General features: G+C 37.2%; 1 protein-coding gene across 1 annotated transcript in view; it reads left to right on the top strand.

Moving 5' to 3' along the window:
• Positions 1–18,975, top strand: part of UBR3 (ubiquitin protein ligase E3 component n-recognin 3) — a 229,015-nt gene that overhangs the window by 196,864 nt on the left and 13,176 nt on the right. The window contains exons 32-34 of the mRNA XM_029224835.1: positions 2,921–3,045; positions 9,432–9,539; positions 9,664–9,789. Coding sequence (XP_029080668.1) covers positions 2,921–3,045; positions 9,432–9,539; positions 9,664–9,789 — 359 coding nt within the window. The remainder of the gene's footprint in view (positions 1–2,920; positions 3,046–9,431; positions 9,540–9,663; positions 9,790–18,975) is intronic.

The following is an 18,975-nucleotide window of genomic DNA, read 5'->3' as shown; positions in this document are numbered from 1 at the left end:
TTTTTCTGTCTTCTCATTTTGCTTATCTTACTGTGTTTGGGGTCTCCTTTTTGCAGGCTGCAGGTTCGTAGTTCCCGTTGTTTTTGGTGTCTGTCCCCAGTGGCTAAAGTTGGTTTAGTGGGTTGTCTAGGCTTCCTGGTGGAGGGGACTAGTGCCTGTGTTCTGGTGGATGGGGCTGGATCTTGTCTTTCTGGTGGGCAGGTCCACGTCTGGTGGTGTGTTTTGGGGTGTCTGTGGACTTATTATGATTTTAGGCAGTCTCTCTGCTAATGGGTGGGGTTGTGTTCCTGTCTTGCTAGTTGTTTGGCATAGGGTGTCCAGCACTGTAGCTTGCTGGTCGTTGAGTGAAGCTGGGTGTTGGTGTTGAGATGGAGATCTCTGGGAGATTTTCGCCGTTTGATATTACGTGGAGCTGGGAGGTCTCTTGTGGACCAGTGTCCTGAAGTTGGCTCTCCCACCTCAGAGGCACAGCATTGACTCCTGGCTACAGCACCAAGAGCCTTTCATCCACACGGCTCAGAATAAAAGGGAGAAAAAGTAGAAAGAAAGAAAGAAAGAAAGAGGATAGAAGAAAATAAAGTATGGTAAAATAAAATAAAGTTATTAAAATAAAAACATAATTATTAAGAAAAAAATTAAAAAAGCAAAAAACGGACGGATAGAACGCTAGGACAAATGGTGAAAACAAAGCTATACAGACAAAATCTCACACAGAAGCATACAGATACACACTCACAAAAAGAGGAAAAGGGGAAAGAATAATAAATCTTGCTCTCAAAATCCACCTCTTCAATTTGGGATGATTCGTTGTCTATTCAGGTATTCCACAGATGCAGGGTACATCAAGTTGATTGTGGAGATTTAATCCGCTGCTCCTGAGGCTTCTGGGAGAGATTTCCCTTTCTCTTCTTTGTTCTTACAGCCCCCAGGGGCTCAGCTTTGGATTTGGCCCCGCCTCTGCGTGTAGGTCACCGGAGGGCGTCTGTTCTTCGCTCAGACAGAACGGGGTTAAAGGATCCCCTGATCTGGGGGCTCTGGCTCACTCAGGCCGGGGGGAGGTAGGGGTACGGATGCAGGGCGAGCCTGTGGCGGCAGAGGCCGGCATGACGTTGCACCAGCCTGAGGCGTGCCATGCGTTCTCCCGGGGAAGTTGTCCCTGGATCCTGGGACCCTGGCAGTGTCGGGCTGCACAGGCTCCCCGTAAGGGAGGTGTGGAGAGTGACCTGTGCTCACACACAGGGTTCTTGGTGGCAGCAGCAGCAGCCTTAGCCTCATGCCCATCTCTGGGGTCCGCGGTGTTAACCGCGCCTCGCGCCCGTTTCTGGAGCTCCTTTAAGCAGCGCTCTTAATCCCCTCTCCTCGCGCACCAGGAAACTAAGAGGGAAGAAAAAGTCTCTTGCCTTTTCGGCAGGTCCAGACTTTTTCCCGGACTCCCTCCCGGCTAGCCGTGGTGCACTAACCCCTTCCGGCTGTGTTCACGCCGCCAGTCCTCTCCCTGCGCTCCGGGAAGCCCGAGCCTCAGCTCGCAGCCCCGCCCGCCCCGGCGGGTGAGCAGACAAGCCTCTCGGGCTGGTGAGTGCTGGTCGGCACCGATTCTCTGTGCAGGAATCTCTCCGCTTTGCCCTCTGCACCCCTGTTGCTGTGCTCTCCTCCGCTGCTCTGAAGCTCCCCTGCTCCGCCACCCGCAGTCTCCGCTGGGCAGAGTTTCTTAACGAGCTTCCCTGGTATATATTTAACATGTACTGTCACAACACATTGCTGGGGGAATTAAGCACATCCTGTGTGACTCTGCAGGCAGAGGACTCTTGAAAGTTTCCTCTGGACTTAACCCAATATGCCTGTTCCTTTTGCTCTTTTACTTTGTTTTTTTGTTTTTTTGCTGTAATAAATCATAGGACTATATGCTGAGTCTTGTGAGTCTTCCTAGTGAATCATCAAATCCGGAAGTGGTCTTGGGAACCCCCAACACAACTATTTAGGCTGGAATTTATAGGTCTAGGCAAGAAACGATGGAAGCATGGTCCGGGGTGTTGGAACTGACTTGAATGATATTTTAAAAACATTGATAGGATTTGGTGATTGTTTTAATGTAGGGAGAAAGAGACAGGAAGGTATCCAGGATGTCTACAAGTTTCTGAATTAAGCAAATGATTAAGTGGTGGTAACTATTTACTAGGGGAGTAGCATAATATAATAGAAGGGATAACTGAACTGTGTGGATTCAAGTTCAGACGTGGGTGCTTATTAGCTTTGTTGTCACAGGCACATCTTTTGAAGCTCAATTGTCCAACTGAGACTGTTAACGAGGATTGAAAGGAGACATTTGAAGATATTTTCTAAGTTATTAGCTGTATATAAACGTTAATTTTGATGACTAAGCTACCATTTATTAAGTACCTAATATGTGCAAGGCATTTTACGTATTGTTACTACTGTTTTTGCACTGTTATAGTTTTCATTGAGTTTTAAAATTCAATTAGAGTACTTAAAGTATTGGGATTTTTTTTTTTTACTTTAGAAGTTCTATATTGTATTGTATTATTTTTTATAAGATATATATCAAATTAGAAGCAGATAAAGTGTTGGTTTTAAACACTCAGACTCCCAGACATTGTTATTAAGCACATGATGCCCAGTAAGGGGATTTGCCAAGGGTACACAGTTATTCTGAGGTTGAAACAGAGCATACTTCTCATTCTGCTAAAAGCCTCTTATTGGCATATTGTGTAGATGAATAAAGGGAATTTGATTTCATAATTTCAGATCTGTTGGGCAGAAAATATAATATCACATTGTTATTTTATTAAGTGTTGAACAAAAACCAGTTACACATGCAAGGAAAGTCATGTATTTGTGAAATTATCTTGAGTACAAAATTTCTAGATTCCAAAGAAATAATGATCTTCTCTTTCTCTTGTAGACCATTTCACCTGCATTGTGAAGGTGCTTTTTACCCTATTGTACACGCAAGGTCTTGTGGCACTTTCAGTTAAATGCAATGAGGAAGATAGGTCAGCCTGGAAACACACGGGAGCTCTCAAAAAGGTTAGTGTCTTGTCTGAATTTGTTATTTAGTAGTTAGGTGAATTTATTTAAGTTGGTGATATGAATGAATGAGATTAGATGTTTGAAAGGCAAAACGAGTTATTTTTAATAATTTTAAAAATAGATATATTTATTTTTGGTTGCGTTGGGTCTTCATTGCGGCGAGCGGGGGCTACTCTTCATTGCAGTGTGTGGGCTTCTCACTGTAGTGGCTTCTCGTTGTGGAGCACAGGCTCTAGGTGCACAGGCTTCAGTAGTTGTGGCTCATGGGCTCAGTAGTTGTGGCTCTCGGGCTCTAGAGCGCGGGCTCAGTAGTTGTGGCGCACGGGCTTAGTTGCTCTGCGGCATGTGGGATCTTCCTGGACCAGGGCTCGAACCTGTGTCCCCTGCATTGGCAGACGGATTCGTAGCTGCTGCTCCACCAGGGAAGTCCACAAAATGAGTTATTAACAGTATTTTAATTGGAAATGGAGCACCTTCAGGCTATAAAAGTTAAAAATGTTTTCCTTGCACAATGAGGTCTTCTGTATCTATCTCTAAACGTTAACCTTTTCCCCTTTGTATCTGGACAGTTTTGTTTTTGCTGCAAGCCTTAAACTTAAAGAAGTTATAAAAATTGTATCAACACAATTAGCAAGTAATAAAATGTATGTAGACTTACCTGTCATCTTCTCCTTGCCTCATTACCTGTTTTACTTACCTGTCATCTTCTCCTTGCCTCATCCCCAATCACAATCCAAGATCGCTTTTGACTCACCACTTCTAGATTTAAAAATCCTGGCCTTTTCTTAGTTATACCTCTTTAAAAACTACTTTTTTCTCTTGTTTAAAAATATATAGATATATAAGTTCTTAGTAAATTTAAAGGCATTCTCTTTCAGTTAAAATTATATGAACAATTTAGAAAAATTCTGCAAGTTTAGTTAAATGTAAGTATTTTCAGTGGCTTGAAAACAAATGGGATACTATGGAACCAAAGTATCCTATGTATACCAAAGTATACTTTGGAACCAACTGTATACTATGGAACCAACTGAGTGAATAGTTTGGCGTAGAGATAGGTGAAATAAGAAGATTACTTCCCTGTTTATTTGGGGAAGTTGGTAAGAAAAAATAATAAGTATAGTGTAAATTGAACCTTTTCTTTGGTTTATAGACTCTTAAAGAAGTTGTAAGCCTCATTGAAAAGTTTCTGTTAAAATCATATCTACTTGTATTAAAGGAGAGAAAACCAATTATAGATATTGATACATGAAATGTATTCAATATAACCTTCACTTTTTTCACTAGTTTAGTCCCAAATCATGATTATGTGTACAGAAATTTAATGTAGTATCATTATGAAGTTTGTTATATCTTAATTTAGGGATACTGGTTGTTGGCCATTGAACCTGAGTACTAGGCCAAGTTCCTGCCACTAAATAAAGATATTACTTTTTTGTTCAAGACATAAAAACTCTCTGAACCTCAGCCTTGTCATAGGTAAATGAGAAATTAAGAACATATGATTTATAAGGCCCCTCTATTTCTAAAATTCTGTTATTTGAAATAACAAAATGAATTTCTGTCTTTTCCTTCAGTGATTTTTTCCTCCTTGTTTCTAGTTGTTTTGTGGATAATTTTGCCTTCTGCAATTATCTTTCTTTTTTCTAAATATTCTTTTAGTCTCTCTGAGTGCACTCTAATCTGATATTGGGATTGTTTGTATTCAAATCAGGTGTAACAGGTTTCTGTGCTGTGTCATTGTTTAAATGTTTCTTTAGTAAGTTGTCTAACCATGAAAAAGTACACATTTAAAACATTTTCTGATATAGTTTGGGTCTAAATCTATTCATCTGACTGTTCACTAAAATGACACCTACTGACAGAAAATTAGTCAATTGTAAATCTATGATGGAAGGAACATGAAGTAATTTAGGTAACTTCTGTCAGTTTTCTTTCTCAATTTGATCATTGTTAGCTATTTTTAAAAATAATAAAACGTTTAATATAAGGCAGATTCTTATCAGAACATAAATTAGAAATTTATAGCCACATAAATTGCTTCAGTGAATGAAAACAAAAAATTATGATATTCTGCACGTTGGTTTGCCACATTATTAGCTTTTTCTACCATAAATCTAAACATCTAGGTATATAGGATTGTAAATAATAATATTTATGAGGGCTTCCCTGGTGGCGCAGTGGTTGAGAGTCCGCCTGCCGATGCAGGGGACACGGGTTCGTGCCCCGGTCCGGGAAGATCCCACATGGCACAGAGTGGCTGGGCCCGTGAGCCATGGCCGCTGAGCCTGCGTGTCCGGAGCCTGTGCTCCGCAACGGGAGAGGCCACAAAAGTGAGAGGCCCGCGGACCGCAAATAAATAAATAAGTAATAAATAATAATATTTATGAATAATGAAATATCACTGTGATTTCTGTAATTATTCTGTATCATTCATTCCTCCTTTAAAAAATTTCCCTCTTCCTTTAGTTCTTCCTTCCTTTAGTTCTTCCCTCCTCTCACTCCCTTCCTTGTTTTCTTTCTTCATTGAGTCTCATTCATTTCATCCTTATAATTCCTTATTCTCAGGTATGATAATTCCAATGAAAACAGATCTAATCTGGTAAAATAAAATACATAGGTACTGTGTTATTTTCAAAGGGATTTTAGAGTTAATTTGATAATGAGGTTTAGTTGTTTGGAAAAATCATCATTATAGTTAGTATAAATTGTGATCTTTCGGTGAGTGGAATTTCTGTTAAGAGTTTTTATACCAGGATTTCTTAATCTGGGGTCCTTTCCCTTTGTTTTGTTTTGGGGAGTAGGACCATAGGATCCAGCATATACTCAAAGGGCCTGTCACCCCAAAAAGTTTAAGAAGCACTATAATTTTTTTTTTTTTAATAAATTTATTTATTTATTTTTGGCTCTGTTGGGTCTTCGTTGCTGCACGCAGGCTTTCTCTAGTTGCGGTGAGTGGGGACTACTCTTCATTGCAGTGCACAGGCTTCTCACTGTGGTGGCTTCTCTTGCTGCGGAGCACAGGCTCTAGGTGCGCGGGCTTCAGTAGTTGTGGCACACGGGCTCAGTAGCTGTGGCTTGCGGGCTCTAGAGCGTAGGCTCAGTAGTTGTGGCACATGGGCTTAGCTGCTCTGCGGCATGTGGGATCTTCCCGGACCAGGGCTCGAACCCATGTCCCCTGCATCAGCAGGTGGATTCTTAACCACTGTGCTACCAGAGAAGTCCCTAGAAGCACTATAGTTTAGACAAAGCATCTACCCAAAACAGCATCTGTTGCATCTCTCAACTCTTAATTCTTTTCTTTATTTAACTCACATACTTCTGCCACTTCTCCCACAGGATTCTTCTGATCATGATCCTGGGTCTTTCATCCATGGTCTCAGAAATCCTCTTCTTAAGCTTTATTTATTTAAAAAAAAAGAAAAGCTTTACTTCTTAAAGCTTATCTTCTTAGCTTTACCAAGGAGCCTACTCTTTGCTGTATTTAAATATTGCTTATATAAAATATGGTTTTCTAAGACTTCTTATGTATGAAATAAAATTATTTTCTTATCTAATACTCTTCTAATGGGAAGAGTTCTCAATACAAAACAGTGACTACTACATTATATTTGACTTTCTGATCTGATATAGTACCTCCTTTAAGTAAAAAAAAATACTTAAAATGTATCTGATAATAATAATTTAAAAAATAATTATTGCTCAATAACTTGCTTGGGTGATCTGAGTATCATTTGTTTCTTATTGGAGGATATTTTCCCCATAATTTGGAAAGTATTATACTTGAAATACTTTTCTGTTGTTATGCTCTATAAATCTTTTACTCAAAAGAGTATATTGAATTAGGCCTTTGGGCTGTCTTGTATATTTTCACAACTTTAAATATGTCACATTGATTAATAAGCAGCAAAATTGTGGTAATATTTTCTTTTGAATTGCCTATTCAGGAAGTACTCTGATTAAATCAATTCTAAAAACATAACATGTTGCTGTTTTGATATTCAGTGGGATGTTGATTCTTGTAAATTATATGTAACCTGCAGGTCATCATATTTGGCAAGTGATCCTGTTGATTAATTAGGCAGGGGTGGGGTGGGTCACATGATACAAGGATAGCAGTTGCTGAGTCAGGGACTTTTTATAGTTTATTCAGGACATGATAACACTACATGGCTGCATGATATGGCAGAAAGCAGAGGAGTAATTTAAAAATAATGCAAAGAATTGATTATTAAAAGAGAGACATCCAGGCAAGTTCCAAGGTCAAAAACTCCATTACCAAAATAAATTCCATCAATTAACCACCAGGTATTATTGCTCAGAGTTTTGTTATGCAAAGGGAGGCATAGAAGATATAAAGCATAGTTCCTGACATTTTGGAATTTACAGTCTAGTTGAAGAGAGCACAATAACATGTGAGAAAGGAAGACAGTATCATCAAACAACAAATTCTGTGGTCCTGACTATTAGGGCCTTAAAAATTCAGGATAAACTTACATCCCATAGTGTTTACTCAGTTCTTATATTTTACTATTTAAAAAATATAGTTAGGGACTTCCCTGGTGGTGCAGTGGTTAAGAATCCTCCTGCCAGTGCAGGGGAAATGGGTTTGAGCCCTGGTCTGGGGAGATCCCACATGCCGCGGAGCAACTAAGCCCGTGCACCACAACTACTGAGCCTGTGCCCTAGAGCCCGCGAGCCACAGCTACTGAAGCCCGCGCACCTAGAGCCCATGCTCCGCAACAAGAGAAGCCACCGTGATGAGAAGCCCGCACATCGCAACGAAGAGTAGCCCCCACTTGCTGCAACTAGAGAAAGCCCACACGCAGCAACGAAGACCCAGCGCAGCCATAAATAAATAAATAAACAAACAAATGAATAAATAAATAATAAAAGATAATATAAAAATTTTAAAAATTAAAAATATAGTTAATGAATAAACATCACAACAAACTTATTACTTTAAGATTATACTTTCCTGTAATTTGCAACAACTTTTAATATCTCAGTGAATATAAAAAGTGTATTTCTTTATGTGCAAAAACATTATTGAAATAAATTTAAATTTATAAATAGCCATTTTTTTCCTTTCTTATAAACAGTATAGTCATTAAGCTTAATTAATTTGTAGATTGTTATTTAATGTTTTCTGTAATAAACATATGGTCCTATTTATTTATTTATTTTTATTTTTTGCGGTACGCGGGCCTCTCACTGTTGTGGCCTCTCCCGTTGCGGAGCACAGGCTCCAGACGCGCAGGCTCAGTGGCCATGGCTCACGGGCCTAGCCACTCCGCGCCATGTGGGATCTTCCCGGACCGGGGCACGAACCCGTGTCCCCTGCATTGGCAGGCGGACTCTCAACCACTGCGCCACCAGGGAAGCCTGGTCCTATTTATTTTTACATTAAGGTGTTTTAACAAATTCTATTCAAGGAATTTGAGTAAAACTATAAAAGAAAAAAATTTGGGGTCCATGTTATGTTTCATGCATGTATGATTTTATCACTGTAACGAGTATATATATGCTTCTATTAGTTTTTTGCACACCACTCTATAAACATTTTTTTCTGTAGCTCAAATTTGTCATATTTACTGCCTATAAAATATTCTGGTATTGCATAATTTAGGTAACTGCTTCACCTTTTTTAAAAAAATAAATGTATTTATGTATTTAGTTTTGGCTGCGTTGGGTCTTCGTTGCTGTGCGTGGGCTCTCTCTAGTTGCGGTGAGCGGGACCTACTCTTTGTTGCGGTGAGCGGACTTCTCATCGCAGTGGCTCCTCTTGTTGCGGAGCACGGCCTCTAGGCTCGTGGGCTTCAGTAGTTGTGGCTTGTGGGCTCTAGAGTGCAGACTCAGTAGTTGTGGTGCATGGGCTTAGTTGCTCCACAGCATGTGGGATCTTCCCAGACCAGGGCTTAAGCCCATGTCCACTGCATTGGCAGGTGGATTCTTAACCAGACAAGTCCAATAATTGCTTCACTTCTGTTGGTCATTTCTAATTTTTCACTATTATAATGCTTCAGTGAATGTCATGGGTATAAAGTTCTTCTTTTCTCTTTAGATTATTTCCTTAGGAAGAATTTCCAGGAGTGAGAATTACTGGGACCAAAGATATGATATAGATATGTTCATTTACACATGCATTATGTAACTTATATGCTGTCTTTTAAAGAAGTATTGGAATAGCTTTCATCACCTATCCAAATTCATTGTGAATCCAGAAGTGTACTGTTGTACACAGATTTTGAGAAAGTGAAGTTTACATGCTTGAAAAGTAATGAAATCATGATTATACTCTACTCATTAAAAGGTATTCTTTCCAATGTAAATGGTTTTGTAATTTTCAGTGACTAATGGAATTAATTTTTAATTTTTTCCAGAATACATGTGATGCAGAGAAGTCTTATGAAGTCTTATTGAACTTTGTGATAAGGGAACTATCTAAAGGAAAGTTATACCATGAAGAAGGAATGCAGGAGTGTGCAACGGTATGTTCTCTATGACCAGATGTAGTGGTTATTTAAAAATTTAGATTTTCTTGCCGTTATGAATATTACTGTTTGTTATGTCTATTTTAGAACGAATTGTTCTGATTTTCTTTTTTAACTTTAGATTAGCCCTATTGCTTGGTCTCCTGAATCCACGGAAAAATACTTACAGGACTTCTGCTTACATTTCCTCAGAATCACCAGCCTTCTTCAGCACCACCTTTTTGGGGAAGATTTACCTAGCTGCCAGGTATAATTTGTGGTAGAGAGTAGGGAGCCTTTTTTTTTTTTAAACAATTATCTAATTTTAAAAAATATACTGACATATAATACTTATATCTATTATATATCCAGAACTGTCATACAAGTATAGGTTAGTCTAACTCAAAGGAATTAATATTTAGAATATTTACTCTTATTGTTACTTTTGTATTTGTTAACATCTACCCATTTTTATGGTAATATTACTAATATTTGACATTAGAGGAGTTTCGGATTAGATCTGTGGTAATAAACACCCAGTACTTGAACAGAAGATAGTATTCATATTAATATATTTATCACTAATTGTCATTGGCTTTTAATAGCCTTTTTAAAGGGTGTCATGTTATGTTGGCCAGCAAGCTGGTTGTTTGAATACCTGATGGCATTTATGTAATTTTAGAATTGCAAAATATTTAATTTGTAGCCAATTAAAACTTGGATGAATGAATTATCACTGGTTTAATCTATTTTGTAAAACTGTGGGTCAGTGTGAGTAGGCAAGAAAGTGACAGAGTAGGAAACCAGAAGGTAAGTAAACCAAACTGTGTTTATAGGATTATGTCCCTGACATTATCTGCCATTCATTTCCAGGGAATTTGATGTGAGAGTTAAGTCACTTATGTGTATGGTCTTCGAAGCCTGCATGCGGTATATCAGAATTAAGCTGTTGATGGTTCCTTCTCTCTTAAATAATTGACCATTGCATTAAATAGTTTGGATTGCTTGGTTTTTATCAAGTGATTCAAGATAAACTCTGCACATTTGTCCCAAAAACATTCTATTTAGAATTCTAAGATATTGAACAAATTAAAAATATTCATCCATTAGATAGTTTCTTTCATAGTTATTTATTTTTAAATTTGAACTTAAAAGCATGTTTCCTTCTGGCATGTGAAGCATAGAGAAGGTTAATCAAACAAAATTTACTACTTCCTTCATCAGCTTTGCTTTCTTCACATTTAAAAACCAAAGGCTGTGGTTCTTTGTGTTCTTGTTACCTTTGTGTTCTTGTATTCTTGGTTTATTTTGTCATTTGCTTTATTGGAGGGTATTTTTCTCCCATAAACTGAGAAGTACCTGGAAGCAGAAGCTCTTGTATTGAGCACTGAAAATTAGTCCAAGGCTTGGGTGTACAGCGATGCCTATAGTAGAGCACTGGGAATATACTTAGACCAAGGAAGAAATTTATCTATTAGGAGGCATGAAAAGGAATGGTGTGACATAGTGTCAGAAAGACAGGTTAAGGGGAAATTGTGGTGGATCTTGAATTTCACATGAAAGGAATTTGGACCACTGAAAGGTTTTTGGACAAAAATGTGACATGATTCAAATTTTATTTCAGCATGAAACCTCATTCCAATATAAGACATTTCGTGAGCTGTGAGGATTGGAGGGACTAGGAACAGGAAAGCCAGTTGGGAAAGGAAATATTAAAAATAGAAGAGGATAGGAAGCAATTAAAGATTTCGGAGATGAAATAGTAAGGATTTGACAGCTAGTTGAACATGTAGGAGTCAAGGGAGAAGAAGGAAGCATACTGTACTTGGTTTTTGAGCCTGGGAGATTTGAACCGTTATGGTACCGTTGATGGAGGAGGAATGTGGAGCAGTTTTGTGTGGGCCGAGATGAAAATATTTTGCATATATTCAATTTGAGGGGTTGGTTGGATTATTTGAGTTAAGTAGATATATTCACCTGAAGTGAGAAAAGTAAGATTACAACTTTAGATAGAAATTTGCTCTTTCTGTTTAGAGTTCTGTCATCTGTGTAATCTTTTTTTGCTTTTAAGTATATATGTAATACATAAAAATGTATATAATTATAGAAATAAATGAATATATAATATAGAAATAAATATACAGTTAGATATTTGCTTGCTCTTCTACTTTATTCACTTTGGCTTTTTTGTTTCTATTAATCATGATAGTATGCTATAGATGGGTATAATATATGCCTACTTTTAACTTTTGTGGATTTGACATGTTTTTCTTTATGTCACTTTCTTTCATTTGGAGTATTTTGTTTCACCCATTCATATCTCATACTTTTATCCAAAAAATTTTTATTAAAATTTATTCTTTTGCTCCCTTTGATTCTAATTGCAAATCTACTCACTCAGCAGTTTTCCCTTAATGTTTTCTTCTTTATTTCTTGAAGTTAACTCAGGAATCGTTCATTCATAGCCCTTTGTTTCATTTGGGGGAGAAAGGACTAAACATTTATTTGTTCAAAGATATTTACAAAGCAGTTTATAATGGCTGGCTGTTTCTTAACTAGCTTATAAACTAGGTTTTCACTTTACAGTGAGGAAACTGAAGGATGAAGACACATCTAAGCTAGTAAGTCAGTTAGAGGTAGAATTTACCACATTCATCTGATAGTATTTATATTGTTCCCCTTGTTCACTTCTTTAACTGAAATTATCTTTTCAATTTTGAGAGGAAAGATGGAGGTGCAGATGCACGGAATTCAGTTGATCACACTCCTCAGCTTTGGCGTACTAAGTATAGTGCCTCTAATATTACTCTCCCTTTGTTCCCCACATGATATCTTATCCCTTACTTCTCAGAAGTAATGTGTATGTCAATATGAACTGCATATAGTGTTATTTTGTGTTTGTTTAACTTGTATAACTGGTATTGTGCTATAAATCTTGTATCTTTCTTACTTTCTTCGTGCTAAATGTTATATCATTTAGACCTAATCATGTAGCTCGAGATAATTCTTTCTTATTTCTTCATAGTGGTATTCCAATATATGTGTATTCCACATTTTACTTACTCCTCATTGGTGAACATCTAGGCTGCCTTCAAATCTTTGCTACCATGAAAAAAAATAAACTGCTGCAATGAACCTAATGTTTTGTATACTTTTAAACTTTCTCTGGATTCTATACCTAGCTAGCTATGGGATTGCCTATGTATGTATGGGATACATTCTGCCTCCTTGCCTTCTAACATGGCTGCTCAAGGTTCACATTCCCATTTGCATTGTGTGAGGGTTCTTGTTTTCTACCCTATACTTGCTAGCACTTTTATTATCCAGTGTTCTAATATTTGCCAGTCACATGGGGGTAAAGTATATGCTTATGGTTAATTTACTTTGCATTTCTCTAATATAAATGCAATTGATCATCAGTCCATGTATTTTCTAGACATTTAAATTTTCCTCTGTATATTTCCTATTCCTATTCTTTGAGCATTTAAAAAAATTGGGGTTTCTGTCACTATCTTGCTATTGCTTTGTCAGTTTTGCAGATATCTTTTTTTTTTTTTTTTTTTTTTTTTTTTTTGCGGTATGCAGGCCTCTCACTGCTGTGGCCTCTCCCGTTGCGGAGCACAGGCCCCGGACGCGCAGGCTCAGTGGCCATGGCTCACGGGCCCAGCCGCTCCGCGGCATGTGGGATCTTCCCGGACCGGGGCACAAACCCGTGTCCCCTGCGTCGGCAGGCGGACTCTCAACCACTGCGCCGCCAGGGAAGCCCTGCAGATATCTTTTAACAGACTTTGTATTGCCCTTTGTGGAACAGAAATATTTAATTTTAATGTCAGAGCTATCACTTTTTTATTTATGACTTATGCTTTTGGAATCTTATTTTTAAAATCCTTCTCCAGTCTGAGATTATAAAGTTATTTTATATTTTCTTCTCTTATTTGTATAGTTTTGTCTTTACATTTATATTTTTCATTTAATCTGAAGTTTATTTTGTAGTAAGATATGAAGTAAAGATCTAATTTTTTCTCCATTTGATGAGGCAGTTTTCCTAAGACTATTTACAAAATAATCTATTTATAAAATAACCTGGCTTTTTCATACTAATTTCTTATGCTAACATGTTTCTATATTTCTGGGTTCTTTGTTGTATACTACTGACCTATTTGTTCCTATACTAGTAGCACACTCTTAACAATGGTTTTATTATAGACATTATATCTGGCAGGGTGGGTTTCACTTTTTTTTTTCCTTCTAATATCTTTTTGCCAAATGCTTTTTTCTAAAATTTTTTGCTGGTTAGCTATATATGCACCTTTATTCTTATATATAAATGTTATATCAATTCGTAACTATCTTTCCAAACTCCTACAAGCTGTTAGATGAGAACCGCTTTGAATTATCGTTTTAAGGCATTGAACATAGTTTTTATGTCCATTTATTCAGGTCTTCTTTTAATATTTTCATAGAATTTTAAAATTGTCATCTTAAAGTCTGATATTTTTTATAAAGCTAATCTAGAGGCTTTATGGTTTTAGTTTCTATTTAAATGATATCTTGTTTTCTGTAACATTCTCTGATTACTCCTTGCTGGTATAAAATAATACTATTGATTTTTGTATGTTCTTGTGACTGAGCACTTGCTGAACTCTCTGTTAATTCTAGTAGTTTGCCTGTTGATTCTTTTAGGTATTCTGTGTATCATATCATCTGAAAATAATGACAGTATCATCCCTTCCTTTCAAATCTTTATTTCTCTATTGTTGTCTTAATGCATGTCCAGTACTATTTTGAGCAGTGAAAGTAATAGGCAGTATCCTTTTTTGTGCCCTACCCCAAAGAGAATGCTTTTAAAGTTTCCTGTGTATGTCTGTTTGTTTTATTGTAAATGGAATCATTTAAAATTACATTTTCCAATATGTTGCTAAAATGGAGAAATCCAGTTGGAATTTTTGAACGTTAATCTTCTATATTTAGCCACCTTGCTAATGAATTCAGTGATTATTTCTAATAGCCAGGACGCTCTTGAGTTTAATAATGCACTTTTTTTTTTTTTGATGTTGGGGGTAGGAGTTTATTAACTAATTTATTTATTTTTGCTGTGTTGGGTCTTCGTTTCTGTGTGAGGGCTTTCTCTAGTTGTGGCAAGTGGGGGCCACTCTTCATCGCGGTGCGTGGGCTTCTCACTATTGCGGCCTCTCTTGTTGTGGAGCACAGGCTCCAGATGCGCAGGCTCAGTAGTTGTGGCTCACGGGCCTAGTTGCTCCGCGGCATGTGGGATCCTCCCAGACCAGGGCTCAAACCTGTGTCCCCTGCATTAGCAGGCAGATTCTCAACCACTGCGCCACCAGGGAAGCCCAATAATACACTTTTTAAACAAACATTTTGTTATCCATGGGACATCATCAAGAATGGTACCTGGTACATGTTCTGACACAGAAGCCTGCTCTCCACACAAATCTATTAGACTTTCCTTATTTAGTTAAATATCTTAGTCTGACACTATTTCTAGTACCATATTGGGGCTGATTTTAGTAACTCATGTGGTTCTCTTTATCTTTGCTCCAACTTAATTGCATCTTCTCTTATTTACACTCTAATTCTGGAATTATTAACAGAGGGACTGGAGGTAGTTTTTGAATTCCATAGCATTGTTTGTAAACTGTTTGTGTATTTTTCTTGGAAGAAAATAGTTATCAGTTTATTATAGGTGGATTATCCACCCACCCTCCAAAGTTGAAAAACCACTGCTCTAATATATCTCCTTTAATCCTTTTGTCTTTCTTCTATCTGTCAAAAGTAGTTTCTCTTCGAGTAATAATGATAGCTAGCATTTATTGTACACTGACTACATGCTAAGCATCGTTTTAAGTGCTTTGCATTTAAATTCATTTAAGTTTCACGAAACTATGAGGTAGCTGTTATAATCTTCACTTTACAGACATGAAAACAGGCACAGAAAGATGAATGACTTGCTCAAGATTCACAGCTAGTAAGTAAAGCTGCCAGAATTCAAGCACATTTAGTCCAGATGCCAAATCTGTACTATTAACATCTGAGCTATGCTGCTGCTTAGTACACAAATCAGTTTCGGAGGCGAACATGTTATTTTCTTCTAGTTTTAAGTCTGTAAAAGCCACTATCTTATTGCATTTTATACTCTCTTTGATCTCAATATGAATACTCTATAGATATTTCTTAAGTATAATAATATAATGATTGATTTGTTGATGGTCGAATAGACATACAAGAATAGCAGACAAAATTGAAAACATCTTAAGTGTCCATCAGTGAGAAACAGGTTAAATAAATTGTGGTTTATTCATACAGTGGCATACTCTGCAGAAGAAAAAAGAATAGAAAGTTTTCTATGTGCTAATGTGGAAAAATCTCAAAAATATATTAAGTATCGCAAAGCAAGGTGTGCTTATATTAAATGAAAATAGAGGAAAAATAATGGTACTCATATTTGGTTGTGTGTGTGTATGTATGATACTCTGGAAAAATACGTTAAGAATCATGGTCAGTTCTTACCGAGGAGTTGGGTTAGTGAGTTTGAGGTTTGGATAGAAGGGAAAAAAGAATGGTGGAGAGACTTTTTAAAAAACAGTATCTTTTTATACTTCTAGATTTTAAATAGTGTAAATATACCACTGCAATAATTTATAGAAAAAAAAGTATTTTTTGAACAGTTAATGTATTCACATTTTTTAAAATTCGAGAGGTACAAGAAGATATTCTATGGAAAAAAATCTCTGTTTACCCCTTTCACTAGCCACTTGATTGCTGCCCAGTTGCTATCAGTTTCCTCTGTATTATTCCAGAGACATTTTATGCATATACAAGAAATATGTGTGTGTGGGGAGGGTGTATTTTTTTTTTCTTTTAGTCCTCTTTTTATACATTGTTTTTCAGCTTGCAGTTTTTTCCCCTTAAGAGTGTATCTTGGAGATCATTTCATATTCAATACATGAAGACCTTCCTCATTTTGTCTTACAGTTTCAGAATATTTCATGTATGATGTACCAGGATGTATTTAATTAGTCCCCTATTAATAAACATTTGGGTTATTTCTAGTCCTTTGCTATTTACAAATGATACCGCAATGAATGATAGTATGCACAAGTTATTTTGCATGTTTTTGATTGTAGGATAAATTCTTAGAAGTAGCTGAGTAATATTCCATTGTATATATGTACCACATTGGGAAGCTGCTGTATAGCACAGGGAGCTCAGCTCAGTGCTCTGTGATGACCTAGATGGGTGGGATGGGAGGGGCGATGGGAGGGAAGTCCAAGAGGGAGGGGATGTATGTATACATATAGCTGATTCACGTCATTGTACAGCAGAAACTACCACAACTTTGTAAAGCAATTATACTCCAAAAAAAAAAAAAGTTTATGCACACACACACAGAAATCCTTAGAAGTGATTTGCTGTTTCAGCATTTGCATACTTTTGTAGTTTTGATGGTTATTGCCAGAGTGCCTTTCATTGAAGTTGTACCAATTATGTTAACACCAGTGATGTGTGAACGTTTCCCTGTACTTGTGTCTACTTTCATACTATTTAACCTTTGCCTCTAGATCTTTGGTCTAGGTAAAATAGCTCAATGTAGAGTTTTTTTTTTAAGGTTGTTTCAATTTATATTTTTCCTAAGGTTGAGCATTTTCCTTATGCAGAGCCATTTAGTTTTCTTTACTATACCTACTTGTTACATGCTTCTTTTGAAAATAATTAGGAAATGAAAATGACTGGGAAAATCATTTAGTATCTGATCTTTAAAAAAGTATCTCATGATGTTTCCTTTGTGTAGAATAATCTGACACTCTCATCTGTTTTGTCCAAGTCAAATGATAGGGAGGAATGAGAAACTTTTCTTTCATTTTTTTCTTCTTTTATAAATTTTTCCTCAGGTTTCTTTCATTCTAGTGACCCACTTTTTGGGTTCAACATCTGCTTCATGAGAGGCCAAGTAATCCTGAAGTAGTCTGCGAATCCCAGGGGGAAAAGTACATTTATGTAGATCTTTGTTCATTTTTATCCATTGTTGGATATCCTGTCATAAAGATGAAGAAAAAGTATTGCTATTTTCCTACCATTAGTAGTTCCCATTGTCTCAAGTTGTTTTTGTGCCTTACCTTAGAACATAAATGCCCTCTCTCAATAGAGCAGGAAGATATAACAGCTGTAAATATATATGCACAAAACAACAAAACCCCAAATTACATAAAGCAGAAATTGACAGAATTGAAAGAAGAAATAGACAATCCACAATTATACCTGGAAACTTCAGTGTTTTTTCTTAGTAATCAATAACAAGTAGATAGAAAATCAACAGGGATAAATGAGACCTGAACCATACTCTCAGTCAGCTTCATAAAATTGACATCTATAGAATACTCCACCAAACAATATCAGAATGCATATTTTTTACAAGTGCACATGGCCCATTCACCAGAGTGTACCATATGCCAAACCATAAAGCAAGTAGCAATAAATTTAAAAGAATTGAAATCACAAAACATATTTTCTTACCACACAGAATTAAATTAGAAGTCAGTAAAAGAAAGATATATATAAATCCCCAAATGTGTGAGAATTAAGCAGCACACTTCTAAATAACTTATGTATCAAAGCAGAAATCACATGGAAATCAGGAAACACGTAAACTGAGTGAAAATGAAAACACAGCATAGCAAAATTGTGAAATGCCCCTAAAATAGTTCTTGGAGAGGTACATACAGCTTCAAATGCTTATATTTAAACAGAGGAAAGGTCTAAAATCATTTTTTTTTTTTTTTGCGGTATGTGGGCCTCTCACTGTTGTGGCCTCTCCCATTGCGGAGCACAGGCTCCGGACGCGCAGGCTTAGCGGCCATGGCTCACGGGCCCAGCCGCTCCACGGCACGCGGGATCTTCCCGGACCTGGGCACGAACCCGTGTCCCCTGCATCGGCAGGCGGACTCTCAACCACTGCACCACCAGGGAAGCCCAGGTCTAAAATCATTTATCTAAATTGTTACTTTATGAAACTAGAATAAGAGTAAATTAAACCCAAAACAAGTAAAAGAAAGGAAATTACAAAAATCAGAGCAGAAGTCAATGGATAGTAATGGAGAAACAGTAGAGAAAATCAATTAGTTCAAAATCTGGTTCTTTGCAAAGATCAATAAAATGGATACACCTAAATGTCAGGAGCTCAGCTGAGCTGGGAGAGAGAGAACTGAGCTGCTAGGTACTGGAGTGGCTGATTAAAGCAGGAAGCCACAAATGAAAGAGTTAAACCTTTAATCACTTACTGTGATAGTATAATCAAGAGGCTAAAATCAGAGAAAATGCTGATTCCCCGTTCCATCACCTTCATAGAATGAAATGATGTACCGGTTAAGGAGCAGGTGGATCAGCACAGATGTGGGAATCTGTTAAGGGAGCCGCAGACAGAAGGTTCTTGCAGTGT

The sequence above is a fragment of the Monodon monoceros genome, unplaced genomic scaffold (genome assembly GCF_005190385.1).
Source record: "Monodon monoceros isolate NGI ecotype Baffin Bay Population unplaced genomic scaffold, NGI_Narwhal_1 Super_Scaffold_16, whole genome shotgun sequence".
NCBI classification, from domain to species: Eukaryota; Metazoa; Chordata; class Mammalia; order Artiodactyla; family Monodontidae; genus Monodon; species Monodon monoceros.
The sequence above is the reverse complement of the archived record's forward strand: the minus strand, read 5'-3'. Positions and strand labels throughout refer to the sequence as shown.